The 18845-nt window shown below is 37.7% G+C and overlaps 1 protein-coding gene across 5 annotated transcripts in view; it reads left to right on the top strand.

Annotated features, from left to right (window-relative positions):
• WWC3 (WWC family member 3) overlaps positions 1-18845 on the top strand; it is a 99747-nt gene that overhangs the window by 26247 nt on the left and 54655 nt on the right. For all 5 annotated transcript variants that reach the window (XM_038173030.2, XM_072029553.1, XM_038173032.2 and 2 more), the window contains exons 2-3: positions 11414-11523; positions 16458-16661. In XM_038173030.2, the coding sequence (XP_038028958.2) occupies positions 11414-11523; positions 16458-16661 (314 nt within the window). The remainder of the gene's footprint in view (positions 1-11413; positions 11524-16457; positions 16662-18845) is intronic.

Here is an 18845-nt window from a genome sequence, read left to right as displayed (position 1 = left end):
CTCTAACTGTGCTAACATACAGAGTATTCACTAATGACTTGTCCATCGCCACCTCTAGGCAGCTGAAGCATGCACCCATATCTGCTTGACTAAGGGTCTCTAACTTTTGTGGGATTGAAGAAACCTTCAATAATGAGGCGACTGCCGTAGATCACTGCTTGCAAGAAATGGAGTCTGAAACCCAAAGCATCAAAGATCCTGTCAACATATTTTCTCTCCAGTTGCTTAGAGCTAAATTGAACTTTGTAACTCTTCAGAAAAGTTACTGAAATGGTGTCCTTGGATTGTCCCCGTGTAACGTTGGTTGCACTCTCTCCCACTTGCTTTATTAACGGGAGTTGAGGCTGAAGAAGCAGTCTGGAAAGCCTGCCTTGTGGATCTGCTGCATAATTTGGGCAGGGTCTGCTGGAGCACCATGTGTTGTCTTTGATGGCCCATGGCTGCCCACCAAGTGGGGCATGGGCCAAGGGTGTCTTCTCTGGGGACCCTTCTACAGGCAGAGGTGGTGTGTGACAGCACAGTACCATGTTAGAAGACATTGTGCAGAAATGGTGTGAGAGCCTGTAAAACTTGAAGGAATGTGGTAATCAAACGAGTTTGAGAAATGCTGTACGTGGTACTTTTAGAAAACATATAGGACTGTCTTATTTGAGTGGGCTGGAGGAGGAGCAAAGGTGTTCTCAAAGCTTAAATGAGAAACTCCCGTCTTGAGTTTCTAATATTAGCTGGCAGTGTAGAGTTTTCAGGGCGTGAGGCATTTGTTTACTGTCTTACCTCACAATTTGTTTTCAATAGGATGTATGTGAAGTCATGGTGTGCATAGCCTTTTGGCACTTATCTACACATCACTTTGTTCAGAGACTTGAAAAGAATGGTCTCTTGAATATATATTTTTCCAACCATTGTTTTATACTCAGTCCAGTTGCATTTACTCTTTCCTCCCATTGTTAGTTGCTTTCTGCTTTATTCTCTAGAAACTGTTTGGTAACTTTAAAAATGTGTATTGTCTTTTATAAGTATCATTAAGTGATACTTACTGATGGAAGTGGTTTTACAAAATTAATTTCAGTACAGTTTAATTGAATATACTCAAAGTGTAGTAAGTTTTAGCAAAATTGGGGCTTAAAACATTTTAAAACATCAAATACATCAAATTACTTTTTTTTTTTTTTCATGGGAGTGCTGAGCTTCTTTGTGCACATAGACATGACAGATGTCTGGTTTTAATACCATTAAACTTAAATTTACCTCTAGGGCAACACTAGTAGTTAAGCATAGTTTGGCTGCAATATGTTCTTCTCTCAGACTACAGAAGTATAAAATGCCTTTAGCATCATGTTAGTTGGCCTGTTTTCTAGCATGATGGGTTTTCTCAGTATAAGAAAAGGGTTTTATTTGGTTAATAAGCAGTTGTAGACCACATCAGGATGTAATTGTATGTATACCTCAAGATTCTGCTGCTGACCGCTGTGCATCTGCAACTACTCGCCTGCTAGTCAGACCAAAGATTGCTGTTTAACCTAACGAAGATACTCAGTTTTGCTGACTGTGACTTGTCTTTTGTGTTTGTAAGCTATAATCAATTCACAGAAGCGTTTTACAACACTCTCTTTATTGAAAAATGTTGGAATTAAGCCTTGTCTCTGTCACTTGACACCGTAATGGTATGTGAACAAATTAGTAAATACATATTGCATCTTACATGTTTATTTCCAGGCTGGCTAGTTGGTAAAGAAAGATAAATATAAGGACTTAAGAGGAGAGAGGGGGCCTTCAGCAGGGCATGGCAAACTGCAGCACATGTACAGAAAAGTGAATTACCAGTGGCTGTTAGAACATTTTAGAAAAAAATGATGTCAAAATTCTGAAGAATGGTTTAGTTTAGTAAGGTTAGATTTTAGTCTACTAAGGTTAGATTTAAGGGTAATGAGCTAGTCAGTAAATGCTGGCATAATCTTCTGGGTGTAGGATGTGTGGAGTTAGTGAGAGAACATAGTAGATGGGAAGGCAGCTGTGAAGACCTTCCCTGCTTGCTTCTGTATTAGTCTAGAGATAGCCAAGATACCGTACTAATATAGAAATCAAGGAGGCAATGTAACACTGAGCATGTGGTAATCCTTTTATTTTTATTTTTATTTTTATTTTTATTTTTATTTTTATTTTTATTTTTATTTTTATTTTTATTTTTATTTTTATTTTTTTTTTTATTTTTATTTTTATTTTTCAATTTAAATTTCAATCCATACTGCAAGAATCTGCAGGAAGTATTTCACTGCATGACAGCATATAAGGCCAATTTATATATATATTTTTTATTGAAACATCAAGCTTCTTTTGATGCTTCCTTTTCTCTTAACATTGAACTCCATGGGCTTGAATTTGGAGTTCTATGCCCCATTTTTGTTCTCCTTGTCTGCTGGGGACATTTCTTTTCCTGCTCTTATTGCCATCTTCCTCATTTGATCTGCTCCCGTTGTTGTTCAAGTGCAAAGGGCTTGTTATGAGAACTTGCTGGTAAGGTCTGGCAGATGCACCTTTTCATCTTTGCTCAGGTGCTTACCGTTAGGAAGGTACAGGTGTTTCCTCTTCATCTGGTGTTTGCACACAGAAGTTGTGACCAACAGGCAGAAAGAAGGCAACAATTTTGTGAGTGCACACATATACTTTCACACAAACACATACAGTCCTCTGTATAAGGGGTAGCAATCCATCGCCTCTTCCCGTGGCTCTTCTAGGATGGTTCACTTAGCCTGTGGACAGGATTGTGCCCAAGTAAGCTTGTCAGAAATTGGAGTTCTCAAACTGGAAGAGTCATGGCAAAGCTAAGCACAGGACTACCAAATGGTATGCTAGATGGAGCTGAAGCTGGGAGTAGGCTTTGATGTGTACTGGGGATGTAAAAACTCAGACAGCTGCATGACTTGCTCTTCTCCAGCAGAAGGTTGCAGAATTGTGGCTGGCAGGATGGAAGAAAAAGAGAGATCTGCAGGGCTGCCCTGTACTAATTAGGATGTGAATTACCAATAGCATGTAGTTGGAATATACTGTTATTCACAGAAATTGGAGAAAAAGATAAAATGTTCATGCAGTATCATTAAAACTAGAACATGGCTTTACTTGCCTGCTCTAAAGCTGTGCCGTGTCAGGTCCGGTGCAGTGTTATGTTAGGAGTTCAAATTGGATACAAATGAAAAATTGGATATGTACCATTTCAGAAGCTAGCTGCAGAGAAGCTGAACTTGTATCACTGTCGGAACACTTTTAAAAGAACCAGCTTCTGAAGAGCCATGACTACTGCTCTGCTGTGTTTTTTTTTTTTTTTTGCTTTTATCTACTTGCATATCTGAGTATAGCCTGGAGTTTAACCCGTTGTGTGGAAGATGTTTTACTATTTTTTACAGGAATAATATTTATTAATTAATACTTTATAACAATTTGTGTAAATGAGTCATACATAAATACAATTCAAACACATTTTCATACAAGCACATCTCAAGATCCCCATTGTCCTGGTTATTCTTACACAGCTGTAGGAATTCGGCTTTGTTCTCAGATTCCAAAGTTCCTGATTAAATTTCCAAATTTCCCTTTTATTTCAATCTTGACTTCTGATTTTTATTTCTTTTTTTAAAAAGTTTATCCCAACATATGTCCTTGAGAAGATCTTATAAATATTTATAGATTCTGAGTAACCAAGGCAGCTTTATTAGGATTGGCAAAGGAAAAAATTGTAAATATCTTGCATACAATTGTTTCTGGCTAAGAACCTCCTGAATGCAGAGGTCCAGTATGTCATCAGCTGGTAGAACTGTAGTCTCCTGATTTTCTCCCATAACTGTCTTAACTGCTGCATGCTGTCTGGTGATCTCTGATGGTGTATTACCGGGCTCCATATGTACTTCTGTTTTCTGGTCTGAGATGTCAGGACACCTGCTGCTAATCTTAGGTTCTGGCTGGCTGCTTTGTACAGTTGCCCGTAACTTCAGACTCTGTGCATACACAAACGAAACATGTTTTAAAGTGCTCATGGAAGTCTTACTTAACCCACCTGTCCCTGTTTTTTATTGTTTATGCTCTGTAAAGGCAGCAGATACTAGAAACAAAAGAAGTTTTCTTAAGAGCGCTGACTTTTAACCCAGCTATGATTTCTGGAGGAGGAATTTTACTTGTCTTGATGAAATGCTGGCATCTTTTCAGCAAGAATTTATGGTAATATTTGTGTCTTGAATTTGGATATGGATCATTGCTGCTGCTGCTAAGATATGGGTAGCTGCTTGGAAAACTTGGCTGTGTGGCATATTTCAGCAGTTCCTGAACAGACAAATAAATTATACTGCAACTGCAGTATAGATGCAACTGGAGCTCACATACTCTTATGTTTCAACGTTTCAATCCAGGATTTCTTTGCTGCTTTGTTTTTTTGTAAGTATGATAAAGGATAAAAATAAAAGAATATTATTTTTCTGTTGCTTGTTAGTAAATATTTATTATTTCTGTAAGAATTAACAGAAAATAGAGTAGGAGTCCTGAGGTACATTTCTTGTAAATGTCTAAAGTAGGCAATGTAAGCTTCTATTATTTCTTTTGAAGCTAACAAATTGTATAGCTTATCTCCTATTCATACAGGTAACTGCATTTGCATCACAAAATCTACCTATTCAGGGTTTTTATGGGTACCTACTATGTTTCAAATTTTATGTAGCATAGAGCATGTTGTGTGTGATGAACAGTTTTCATCTAAAATTAGTATAATACCTTGCCTGACAGAAAAGTGTTAATGAGGTTAAAAAAAATAAAATTAAAAAGTGAGGGGTTGCCTACCTTGGAAAAAGTGAATTCTTTTTGATTTTGAGTCAATTGGTTCAACATAGTGTGTAACACAGAACATGATGATATGAAGAAATGCTTTCAGAAACAAAGTATTCCTTTCAGGTTTAAGGTGCCAAAATAGAGTATGAGGGCAGTCTGGTCATTGCACTGAGCTTTTATAGCATTATTTCATTTTTTTCCTGATTTATTTTTTTTCTTTTTTCCTTCAGTACAAGGTCAGAAAAGAGGTAGATAGCTGGCTATCACTTACTTTTTCTTCCTGTACTTTTTAAATATGTGGTATGATATGATGATGAGAATGTGATGATAAGAGTGTGAGGTCCTGGTCACAAAACCTGATCTTTGCAGTGAAACCTCTTGCTCTGTACTTAATTTTATTCGTGAGATCTGTGGCAGTAAAAGCCTTTTCCTGCAAATCTCCCTTGAGAGGTGCCTGGGCATGATTGTGTGCCGCTTTCCATTGCTTGTGAGTGGTGGCAAACCATGGCTTGGGCTTGGGAGGCGACTAACAAATAGCTCAAATGTTTGCAGGGGTGAAGTGCTTGTCGGCTGTCTCAGCATAGGTTGTCCAGGTTTGAAATAAAGTGCATTAAAGGGCAGTTAACATTTTGTATGGAAACAGGTGATATCTAATAATAAACACAATTTTCTCCATGCATAAAGATGTTGATTCGTTACCGTAGATGATTAATTCTGTCCTGTGCCTTGCTTTGTATCTTGGTGCATACTTTTTTTGGCTTATGTTACTGTAAAAATCACCAAATCACGTACACTAGCTTGACACTATTATCAGTCTTCACGTCCTTATTGTTTGAAAAAGGAATGTAAATTACTGCAAAATGCAGTGTGGTCTTCAGAGGAATGAATTTCAAGTGCCCTTTAGAAGAATTGGAGCTGTTATTTCCTTGCTCCAGGGTGTTTTATTTTGAGGGGAAGTACATCCCAGTGATGACTTTGAATACAAGTTACTTTCTTCAGGTCTTTGTCCTGAGCACAGAATTGCATATGTGCAAGTTTCCACTTCGCTGTCTGTACTGTGGATTTGTCTACATGATAGACCATGTAGATGTTTACAAAGTTACTTTATTCCGAATGTGGGATTGAATTAAGTGGTAAAATGAAAATACGGCATTTGTATTATGAAAAAAGTTGCAAGGGAGATTTATCTTGAAAATATACGTAATGTGTGGTGAACTTCATTGCACTTTTGTCTAAGCAGTCAGTATGTACTTTGCTCAACCTTGTTTTGAAATCCAGCTTATTTTAAAGATTTGGAGAGGTCACTTGAACTAAAACACTTCAGGAGAGCTGAGGCTGTTGGGCAGGACGGGCAGCGAGGAGAACATGGTTTCTTTTGGAGCACCATAGGACTGGCCCCATGGTTCATGATGGCACCTGCTATGATTCTATGTATGTATACTCAAGTATGTGCCCCTAATGTTGGGGGGTCTCTCCAGAGGGCCCTGTGGGCTGGGGCTGTGGGAGGCTGTGGGTGGCCTCAGGGCTTCCTTCTCCAGAGAAGTCCTCAGGCCTGGGGTGCCCCGCAGGCCGGGCTGGAGCTGCCAGGACGAGGTTCCTTCAGGAGTGGAGTGTGATTGCTGAAAACTAAACAGCAGCCCCCACCCCTGCCCTCCTCCCCATCAGCTGGTAACAGCTTTTCTTGTGAACCTCTGTGGAAAACCGACAACACAAACATCATCTTCCATTCCTTTTCAGCTTCTTGCTTGCTTTTTATTTTTTTTCCTGTGGGACTGGGGGAGATACAAGCTACAGTACAAGGCAAGAGGATTAGTTGAAATTTATTGCAAGGGCTGTAATTTAAATGACTATTTGAAAGGAGGTAAGAAAAAAAATGTCTGGCAGAAAGCCCTTAAGCATGTTCATGACTTCTCATTTTGCCTTCTCTCTTTCTTGTCTTGTGACTCTTCAGTAATACACTTGGTGTAATACTTTATTTTGGATAAAGTATCGCTAGGTGTGTCAGAATGGTTAATTCTTTTCTAGTTATACTGTCGTTTTAAAATTGCATGTCATTTATCAGATCTGTCATATGAATTAATAGTTTTCTAGCCTGTAACGTGGGTTTGTCGGGCAAAAACTCTTATCCCATCAGGCTGTTATTCAATCTGAGATTGGCCTTAAGAGACTGTTCCTCCTAGTTGTTTGTTGAGGAGTATCAAGTTTTATTACATGATAATAAAAGCCAGTTTTCTGGCTTTGTTCTTGGACCTGTCCAAAATTGGGAACAAAACCAAAAGCACAGTTGATGCTTTTTGTCCCTTCTTTCCCCCATCTCTTGTGCAAAGGGTGTTTTTAATTCAGAACTTGTTGGTTCATTTTCATAACCTGTGAGATGTAGCCCTTGGGGTTAGCACTTCCCTTCAGTCCTGGCCTACTTCAGAAGACAAGGTGACCCCGCATGTCATTTAGGCACCTGGGTATCGACTGAGAGATGGCAGCTAGTTTGCTGTGGAGTTCTTGTGTTGGAAATACTTTTTAAATTATTATTATATTTTTATTTCTTGATCAAGATTTTGCAAAAACAGGCTGTTTGTCTTACTTTGGTTTCTCCCAGGGGACTTTTTGCTTGATTAGGCTTAGCGATCTCCACCAGACAGGGCCTTCTGATGTGGCATAAGGGACATGGGAAGCCTGAGGATCTCGTCCAGTATGTTCTGAGGCTTTGTGTTTGTAGAGATCCAGTTCCATTTTTGGAATCCCCGTCAACAAAATTGCTGCCCCATGCTAGCAGTCAAACTGCCTTGTGGAGAGTATCCCTTTTCTTTGAACCCAGGAGTGTGCTGTTATTATTTAAAGGTTGAGTTTTTCTGTGGTTTTGGGGAGCTGAAATGAGATTCTGTTAATAAAGTATGTTAAAGCTAAGAACAGTTTTGCAGTAATTCTTCTAAAATGGTACTTAGTCATTGCCCATTGCTTTCCTTCCCACCCACTCCCTGCTATGAACTGATGGAGTATTTCTCTAGCTGTTTTATATTCAGGAAGCTGTAGTGTTGCATTATGGAAGCCTTCTGGATATATTTAATGGTTAAAGGTATGTGATAAATTGGCAAGGAAGAGGAAAAATGCCTCTTAGTCAGAAACTGTTTTATTCAACTGTTGAGTTTAATTTTGCAGTTTGATTTCTATATTCTGTTTAGCTTGATAATTGGTACTGAAAATATTAATGTAAAATTTGGGTTTTCAGAAATGTCTTCTACTGCTTTCAAGTTCCAGACTTCCACTATTTCTTAAAGAAAACATTTAATTTGGGTAGCGTTAGAAGTGACAGATCCACAGAGCAAGACCATGCTCGAAGATTTCTGTCGGCTTAGTTTGTGGGATTTTGGTGATAGGTGCTTTCTTCTGAGCTTTTGAAGGGTTTCTGAGACACAAAATAATGGGTGCCTGATGACTGAAGAGCATCTTTACTTTTGGAAAGGAGAAACATTTAAAGATGATGAATTAGCTAAACAATCAGAACTTATGATTGGTTCTTTGACACACGCAAAATTGGCCCCCATGGACGACGGTCACTTACACCTGGGCTGTACATTCAACGTCCATGCCCAGTTAATGTGGAAAGTGGTGCCAGAGGAACTCTGTTTTGGTTGGAAGTTCAGGACCAGCTTATACATATTGACCAGATGTCCTGTGGGACAGGAGATGATAACTTGTGACAGAAGAGACGCCTTACTTTGTTTATTTGCTACTGTGAATGGGTGGCAGAACAGTTCATGGCAGCCCTGCTTAGTTTGTTCTTTAATTAAAGATGGCAGCATTTCTTTTCTGTTCTTGTCAGTCTTTATAATGCTTGTACCTTGTGCAGCAGCTGAGAAGATGACCTGTCCAATTTAAGCTATTTGGGGAATAAAAAAAGAAAAGAGGGGAAAGCAGTATTTCCAAAGATACAAAGTTTCAGTAATCTCCTGCTGCATTTTGTGGCTGATCTCCAATACCCATGTCTGCATCTATTACATTTTCTTTTCTTTGCTATTTTGGATCCCCCTGATTTCTCTAGCAAAAAATAACAATCTTGTCCTTAAAGTTGTCCTTGTCAAACAACAAAGGCTTTTTTTCACTTGACTTAGTTAAGCCAATGCAAAACACAGGGACAAGCTTTCAATTCTTATTTTAAACTTTGCATGGTTTAACCGATTGATTCACAATTTAGTCACATTCAGACATACGTAGCTTGAATATTCTTCACTCAATGTTACGTTATGCTCTGTCTGAAGGAAATTCAAGCTGGAGCAACTTTGACTGTAGTTCAAAATAAGCAACATCAAGTTAATAGCCTTTGTGCCTGAAAGTTGGCTTTTTATATGTCCTCTTTCTGACAAGGTTTCCTTCAGAAGCATTAATTAAACTATTCACACAGGCTTTATAACGTTGAAATGAAAGCTGGTTAGACAGGTGGATTGACGCTCTTTGGTCGCCCTTCTCCAGGAAGTCAGCATTGTACTTGGGGAAGTTGGGGCAGTGGTGGGACCGTGGAGAGTGGTGAATTGAACTTCTTGTAGTGCGAAGAGTTGAAGTATCCCATGCAGGTTTTATTTAGGATTAAAGGGCGAGGGTGTGTTTGTATAACAGGCAAGCATGTCTCATAACTTGTTCCAAAGAAAATCTTGTCTATAGTGTGGTAATTGAGGAACCAGTGTCTAGACTGCTTTGATAAATTGTAAACATGATGTCTTCTGAACAAAACCATGAGAGTTTATGAAAAAATGCTGCATGTTATATCTTTAATATTAGACTGAACTTCAGGGAGATCGGAAGTATTTTGACAATATTTGTCCTGCCTGCTAGATCAAATACCAAAAGAATGCATATGGCAGCCCACAGTAACATCTTCTTTCTCGAATGCTTTGGATTTACATGATTACATGATGTAAACTACGTATTTGTCAGGAATGGGAAGTCTTTTAAATAGTGGTGCAGGGGTTTATGTGCATCTTCATTTTCTTCAGCTATTTATACATGCTTGAGAATCTTCATATAGAGCTGATCAAAACTTTACAATTACAAGCTAATGAGGATATATATACATATACACACACTTTTATCCTACTACCATTAGTTTTGAACACTTTAATCTGAAGAATACTAAAACAGTTTTAGGAGACAGGACAGATAAATGTAGTTTTATGTTCTGTATATTTTGTTAGTGACTGACTGGTGCGCTTACTGGACCATTGGAAGAGCTCAAATATAGCCATGTTATTATTTCCATCATTTAAAGTCTTTACAACTGAATTTGGTTGGTTTTATTTCAGTGTGGGGAAGTGAGGAGAGATTAGTGTTTCAAAGAAGGATGTGTTTGAGTTCAGATAAAGCTATTGTTTTATTCAGGCTTTATCAAATGAAGTGAAAATACCAATCCCAGTGATCCAGTGTATTTATAAATACAGTCCAAATTCTGGTGTCAGGAAACTTTAATTGGATATTATATTAAATGAACAGTTTCCATTTTACACCAAGTACTATTGTGGGTTACTCATAGTATGCTGAACTTAAGTCAGTCCCTAAAAGAATGCATGTATTGAATCTCTGCAAAGCTGTCATCATTCTAGGTATTAAAATACTTATATATTATAGGTATTGCACCTATATTATATTATACATTTGTCTATACAAATACTGAAGTTGTTGGAACCATATCCCATGTGTAATTGAAATTATTATATTAATAGCTTTTCTGTAAAGGAATTTTATTGTAGCTTTTAGAGGGAAACACTATCTTTGCGTTTAAATGATGACTACAATGTTTCCCAAAGTGTGCTTTGGGAAGTAGATATGATTCAATTGACTGTTGTGGATTTTTATTTGCATCACTTGTTTTTCCTATTTTCATTTTCCTTGGTGTCGTAGAACAGCATTGCTACATAGTCTTTCTTTAGAATTAATAACCATGTGTTTTCAGTATTCCTGTACATACCAAAATTGTTGTGGTTTTCAATTACCCACAGGTCTGTCAGGATTTTGCTCAGGAAGGGACGTGTGTGACATTTTAAGCTTTTAGATAGGAGGTGCCGTTACCTGTTAGTTACTGTTTCTGCTCTAGTGCAGTTCAGAATTGGTTTTAGACATGTGTTTATATCCCTTTCCTTATGTTTTGGGGAAGAGGAAGTAATTTGGATGAGTCAGGACCAAAGGAATATCATTAATAGTAGCTGGAAATGTATAACTGAAAATAAATCAATAGCACTATATAATATTTATTTTTTAAGGACAAACAATTATACCGCTTTGACACCTTAAAGAGGTTAAAGCCTATAAAGCCTCTAATATTTTTCTAGTAGTGATGAACTCCAACTTTCACATTTGTGTTCTTTGCAATATGGGAGAAAAACTGGCAGGACTGCATGCCATCATAATTAAATTGTTAAACATAGAAACTTGAAGGTAGAAGCTCGTCTTTCCTGTTTGGGAAGTATCTGTCAGCATATTTAAAAACTGTATGTTTGTAATTATTAGCCCATTCCTAAGCAGTATAACTATTTTGTGATCAGATCATGGTGGTATCTTCAAATCATGTAATAACTGCACCTTTTGTATTTACATGTGTTTATTTTTGTTTTTACAGGATTACAAAGCCATTGACATTTGCTGACTGTGTTGGGGATGAGCTTCCTTTAGGATGGGAAACTGTTTACGATCAACAGATTGGAGTTTATTATATGGACCACATAAATCGTGAGTAGATGTGTGGTTATTTTTAGGAGCACTAGCAAGCTGATGTTAACTGATGGCACTAACTTTGTTTCCGATACCATTTATGCAACTCATGTTACAGTGAGGGAATGCATGCAAGTAATTTCTTGTACTATCTCTTTCGTCATCTTTCAAATGGGGCACAACCCTTCTTCCCTTTGTAAATAATTTTATAATCGATGATTGAGATATAGTGTATAGAGTTACTTTGTTTTTCTTTGTCAAACTGTGGACTGTTGGTGGTAATTTTGTTGCTTTTTATATTTATCAAGATTTTCATGTTATACTCTTGCACTTCCTAGCTTTCCAGTGATCCATAGTTTACTCTTCTGTCTCAAAAAAAAAATAAATAAAAAAAAAAATCTGAGAGACAAGTGCTGATTTTTTTAATTAGAAGCAATATGAAATACAGCAATCTCATTTGCTCTTAAGCAGTGTAAATTTTATGCTTTAATATAGTACAAGGTACTGTCAAGAAGGACAACAGGTGACCCTCTGAGAAACTAAGGGAATGATTTCCATAATTTTCTCTTCTGGACTACTGCTGAGCTTTGTATCACCACGGAGCTGGCACATGTGCCAGTTCTACTTTTAAAGTAGTATGCCTTAACTTCACAGCTTTGTACTGCTGCTGCAGTTACTACTCTACTCTGTTGCTGTCATTGAGCATCTTATCACTAATGAGTGAACGCTTTCAGTATTGTGGGAATTGATGTTTGATGAGGAGGGAGAAAAGAAGAAAGTAGCTATATGAGCTATCACAGTAATGGTAAATAGTATAGTCTGCACAAGCAACCTCAGTGCTATCTACTTGAAATCTAATCTATTTAAAAGAGAAATGTAGAATTGTTTTTTGGTTTCCTGCCATCACTAGAATTACTTGTGTATTGTGGTTTAACAATTATTTAAAAAACAACAAAAAAAAAACCACAGCACAACACAAAAACACCAGAATAACAAATGTTATTTATTATACTGTTTGACCCTCATATGCGCTTATTTGTTGTGAAGTTAGCAGCTATCCCAAATTAAATAACACACTTTGAAGAGCTGTTAGTGCACTGATCATAAGGATAGATAAGCTAGGCAATTTAAAATCAACAAATGCAAGTAGTTAGGTAATTCTTACAAAAAGTTCAACTTAAAAGAAATAGTAACTTAATGGCTGCTATTTAAATTGTCATGGTAACTTTAGTTAATGCTGAATAAAAAATTAGGTTTATGTTGGAGTCTATTTGCACCAACATGTATGTGCATCAAGGCGCATATTTAATACAACAACAATGAAAAACATGAGGATATTGGCAACTGTTTTTTTCCTTAATCTTTGTAAAAGGCATTAGAAGCCACTGTGAATAATGAGTAGAACATGAACTCCTGTTGCAATGCTGTGACTAAAAGAGCTAATAAAGCATCCCACCAATAGGCACCTTTGATAGGAACAACAATCACCATTGCATGCAAAGGAAATCACTCCCTTTTGTTTTTCAGACTTTGTTATTAGCTGTTTTACCACAGACATCAAGTTTGAACTTAGAGTAAGGATATTAATCATTGTAGGCATGTCAGATCTGGCTTGCATTTTTTTCTGTGCAATTCAGAGCAAAAACTGTCGAAGAGAGTCTTTGCAGAGAGAAATTAAATTCCCAAATGATCGATGGGAAGGCACAGAAAGAGAAGATTAATATAAATGAGTCTGGGAACATAAAGCTAAGCGTATTAGGAATTAAATAAAAGTAGTTTATGAACCAAGGGATAGAGACTTCATAGGGCCAGTGCTGAGCTGAGTGAAAGGAATCATTCTGCAATTAACAAGGTTGCAAAATTTGTCTCTTTCATGATAACTAATTACTTGCAGCCCACAGATATTATCCTAAGTGGTAATTCAGCCGTCACAGCAAAATGGGTTTGTCACCCTTAGGCTAATACAGTGCTTGCATATACAAGCAAGATTTATATTCAGAGGGAAGACAGAGTTGATATTCTAGCTGGATTATCATTATTCAAAAATTACTGGGATACTCGGTCCAATTTTGAACTGTGGACATCAAAGGTACCAATCAGGATGGCATTAACTTCCTTTGTAGGAGTGAGAACTAATGACTGGGCCATCATGTGCATCACGGGACGGTGTCAGGCAAGTGGCAGAGGTGGTAGAGGAATGGAAGAAATGTCTTTCCAAAACAAGCCCCTTGCATTGTGTTCTGAAATACGTCTAAAATACTTGAAATAGCAACTTCCAAGTGAAAGCAAAGTTTATTCTTCAGACCTTCTCAGGCTGCCTTTAGCGACTGATCGGGTTTAAATGCTTTATACAGCACTGGAGCTGTGTTAATTGACGAAACAGTTACCAGTGCTTTGGTTTCAAGAAATCCCGTGAGAAAATGCAAGGAATGATTCAAAGAGATTCTTCTTAAAGTTATAATTATCAGGGAACTGTCATGCTTTGTGCATCCTCTCAGCTTTTTGCCCTTGCCCCTTTTAAAGAAAAACAACGTCTAATTTTTCCAAGCCTCCTCCTGTATTTGTTTACCCAGAAAGCAATAAAAAGACTTCCAGGCAATAACTTTCCATTTATATTGAAAAACCCCAGAAACAGAGGAATCTTCTGTAAATCTCAATGGTACTTCCAATCGTGATCTCCATCTTGTTCTGTAAATTCAGTACTTTGTTGACACCCTTGCTAAGCTACTCTTGGCTCTTGTCCAACCATTGCTTAAAAAACTGTGGCGGCTGCCAGCCGCAGAATTCCTTTCCCTCCTCCTCAGAGTCTTGGGAGCCTTTGAAGTCTCCTTTAACCAGTTGGGCATTCCCCAGTGGGGGAATAATATATTCTTTGCGTTTGTCTGGAGCTGTTCTTGAATTACTATAGTTGGTTTTTTTGTTTATTTTTAATTGTGTACAAAGAAACAAAGGAAGTGAATTTTATCATCCAACTTAGCTGTAGTTTCAGTTGTTACATGGCAAACATGTAGAAATCCGGGGCAAAGTGAAGCCTCTGTACACATAAAACAGAAGAGAATGTCACTGCTGTACCAGAGTTTTCTGTCCCAGAAGAACGCTGCTAGTTTTTGAGAAGGCTTCTGAAATTATTTGAAAAGTGATGCAGCGCCCTGTAGTACAGAACCTCAGAAACATAATGTTTCAGCCTTGGCTGTTTGTTGAGATTAGAACTATTAATTTTCTATTCCAAAAGAGCTGCTTACTATACAGCTCTTCTGTGTCATAAATGTTTATTAATTTCTGCATACTTTCCATAGAGGTTTAGCAGTTTTAGGAGTATTACATTTGCACAAACTTGAGGGACAGTGATGGATGCGATCGTGTTGCCAATTATCATGCCCTCTCTAAAGGATGGGCTGCAATGTGAACTCAGCAGTTTTCTCTGCTTGCCCTGCATGCAGAGACTGGGCACGTAAACATTTATGGAGACTGGAACAAGTCATGGCACATCCTGCCCTGGGCTGCAGAGGTAGCTTAGGGACATCGGAGTTGGGATGCTTTGGAGACTGGAGGTGCTGCTGGGAACAGAGGGTCACTGGGGTGTGGGGAATACATTGGAGAAATCACACAGCTGTAGGCACGATCCTCATACTGTTGCAATGTGAGGAGTTGTGGGGAGAGAAGAGTGTCAGCTGTTGAGAGAAAAGGTTATTGGGAACATAATACAGAAATTTGTTGGAAGTACTCTTCATAAACTAGCTTCATGTTTTTTTTTTTTCTTTTTTTTTTTAAATCTACTTTTCAAATAACTCTCAAATGGTAGAGCTGGTAGCATGACCATGACACCATTAGAGATCTTAATTTGTTAAGGTCAATCTTTAATAATTTCTTATTTCATCACAAGCACCAACATTCTGAATTATGTATGCAAGATTAATATTAAACATAACTGGCTTTCATCTCTCGTGAGAAAAAAAAGTTTGGAAAAAATGACTAGGTGCTTGCCTCCCGACTGTGCTGCAGGTTCTGCCACTGCTTTGACTACTGACAGTGCATCTGCAGCAACTTCAGTCATCAGGAGTTAACACTTAAACATGAGACTTTTCATGGACTTCCTCATGTAAAACATGTTTGCTAGCTTGAACATCACCACAAAGACAAAAGCAAGAGAACTAATAACATTTTTAGAATTTTATTGTATGTGTATTACAAATGTATTACAAATGTTTCTGGAACTCTGAAGGGATTGCTGTCAGGTAATAGCTTTGAAAATAAGCATATATAGGAACAAACTTTGTACTGGAATCCTATTTTAAATTTGTGTCTAAATACAAAGAGTTCTAAACTCTAGAAGGAGAAAGCTTGAAAGTGCTGTTTCTTAAAAACAAAACAAAACAAAAAAACAACAAACAAACAACAAAACAAACCACCAATGTAAATGTTTTTTCTGGATTTGGTATTAAAATGCAAACTTTTCTGTTGAATAACTTTGTTTTTGACTAGGCAGGTGTAGTCAGTAACCCTTTCGGGATGTTGAACCTGCAAAGCTATTTGTAATAATGTAAAGTAACGTCCCAGATGTCTTTAGAGTTAGGGGTTAAGCATTAAGATAACTTCTGCTTCCCAATGTGGTTCTGAGTTTTGAGGTAATTCTCAGATTTTTCAAGTCGGCTACAAAGGAAGGTAAAAATACTGTTTTCTTTGGGTATGTTCTCTTTTGTAAAGAAAAGAATCAAATTTAAATGCCTTTTACGTTTCAAGGGGTTTTCTTATTCTTCCACTCTGCATCCTTCCTTCCTCTTGTCCAGGCTGGAGTGATTTTGAGCACTGTAGTGTTAGGCATACTTGTTCTGTCCAGATTTTTGAGCATGTCACTCGTAAGCTGTGATGTAGACTTGTAGAACAGACCTTAACAAAATAATTCGTACTTCGTGGGATGGTGTCTTAAAAGATTTTTATGCTTTTCTCCTTAGAGCTCACACAAATTGAGGACCCAAGGGAGCAATGGAGAAGGGAGCAAGAACGCATGCTAAAGGAATATTTAATAGTTGCCCAGGAGGCACTTAATGCCAAGAAAGAGATTTACCAAATCAAGCAGCAGCGTTTTGAACTAGCCCAAGAAGAATATCAACAATTGCACAAAATGTGTGAGGACGACAGCCGTTCTTATGCTAGCTGTGAGTATGCCAGCCTTTTCTTGATTTATTGTGAATACAAAATGCAACGTGTGCAAACTGGTTTCACCACCATGTTCTGATCTGAATGAAAACCCTGAAAGCAGAAATGAGGCACAGTCCTTAGACTCTGCTATTCAAGGACTTTGGTTTCCCATTAGGCATTCCTGTTGGAGTATGCCTTTTTAACGTCATGCAGGGACATACCTCAACCAGCATCTCTAGCCATCTTGGAGCCAGCCATACTGAAAGCTTCATGAGAGGCAACAAAAGAATGAACGCTGCTGGGCCAGCCACCTACTGGCACTCCTAAATTCATAGTTATTCTTCTCTGGAGACTGGGGAGACAATCAGCTTCGGGGAAGTCTTCTGCAAATCTGTGGTCAGTTTATCAACTTTATAAAGAGTTCAGAACAAAGCTTTGTGGTCAAGAGTACCTCTGATGTGACAAGTTAAAACATCTTGGTGCACTAGGAAAGTTGTCTGACAAAAGTAGGCATTTCAGTAGTGCACCTGGGTCTGACCCTAATGCTGGCAGTAGGTGGCAGAACCTTGATGTCTTGCTCTTCTTGTTCCTCAGATGTCTGAGGCAGCTTGTGGTAGTAGATGGAGCACTTCTTCTGAAATCTGAAGTTGCACTGCTGTCATCACTCATGGCTAGTGCAACAGAAAAGGCATCTTCAAGGGGTCAAAACAGTCTAGTTCAAAGAAGTGTATCAGATAGATACACCCACCAGCCATGTGGAAACCTAGTGGAATTTCACTGCACGGGTGGCTTTTCTGTGACTGTGTGTACAGCCATTGTTCAACTGCAGCATTTGCTGGTAATTGCCAAATCCTTGGTAAATATGGGAACCTCTGCTTACCCCTTTCTGAAAAAGTTTAAGAAACCTGACCATGAGGGTTTAAAGCAGGCATCTGGATACAAGTGTTTAGATTTTGATACAACATTATTTATTAATCCCAGGTAATTCATTTGTACACATTAAAACTAACTAAAAGATGGTTATAAACCTGAGATGTCCCAGATGGTCTTGACCAGTCTTTACCAAGAGTTCTTTTACTGTTGAACTGAATTATCTCATCAGTTTATTTAGTTTTAAATATACGTACTTCTATGATTTAGTTTCTGACATGACAGGTATGACTGGTTGTATTTCTCCCTTTTATATGGAAGTTTCTTAAGAATTATTAAGAAAATATTTTTTTCTTCTTAAGACATTTTTCATTAAAAAAGAAAATATCATTCAAAGAACTTATTATTAAAAGACTTGGAGTGGGATAAAAAGATTGTGATTTCAGTATTTCAGATTATTAAATCTAAAGTTATTGCAATACTGTTCTAGAAGCTTGGGTTTTTTGTTTTTTAAAAATTGACAACAGTTCAGTTTGGTATTTTGTTGAATTATTTTGGGTGACTATACAGGAAGAAGATGCTTTTGAAGAAGGTAATATACCAGAATTTTTTTTTTCTCATATTTTTATAGCTCTTACGAAAAAATTTGAAACACCAACAAGATTGACTGAAAATGACTAAACTGGAATTTATCTGTAGCATGAGTGCAAACGTGTTGACTTGTGCTTCTAAGTCTTCTGGTAGTGTTTGTATGTGTATCTGTGAAATCGATAACAAGATACTGTAAGAATCATTTAAATAAAACCTTTCACTTTTTTAAAAGTGAAAAGATACTTTAATCTTCTACAGATGCATTAATTTATTTTATATTGCTTTGAGGTCATATGCATCTGTTTGGGGAAAATGGGTGGATTGATGATTCAGCGCATCATGTTGTTTTTTTTGACCGCAGTCTTTATTTATTTATTTATTTATTTTAATCCCTTTGGGGATTATTCATGCTGTCTACATGAGATTCCCCAAGGCTTCTACATTTGTTTTTCTTAATTCAGCCACTCCCCTGCACTCTGGGATGCTTGCTTCTCTATTTATTGTGCAGAAATCTCTGACTTCTAATTAGATAGCCAAAAGGTGGGCACTCATATTGTGAACGTTCATGCCTTCACCATCAGTTGTTTCAATCTGTTGTTAAAAATGTAAAAGTACACAAATTGTTTTCTTTCTCTTTTCTTGGGGATGTTGCTATTGCCTCAGTACAGTGTGCTCATGAGTGGGAGGCAGCGTGAGCTCAGCAGTCGTGGGTTGGCAGGGAGGTGCCCATGCAGCAGTTT

This window comes from Anas platyrhynchos, chromosome 1, assembly GCF_047663525.1.
Source record: "Anas platyrhynchos isolate ZD024472 breed Pekin duck chromosome 1, IASCAAS_PekinDuck_T2T, whole genome shotgun sequence".
Classification (NCBI taxonomy): Eukaryota; Metazoa; Chordata; class Aves; order Anseriformes; family Anatidae; genus Anas; species Anas platyrhynchos.
Note: the sequence above shows the minus strand (reverse complement) of the source record. Positions and strands in the feature narration are given on the sequence as shown.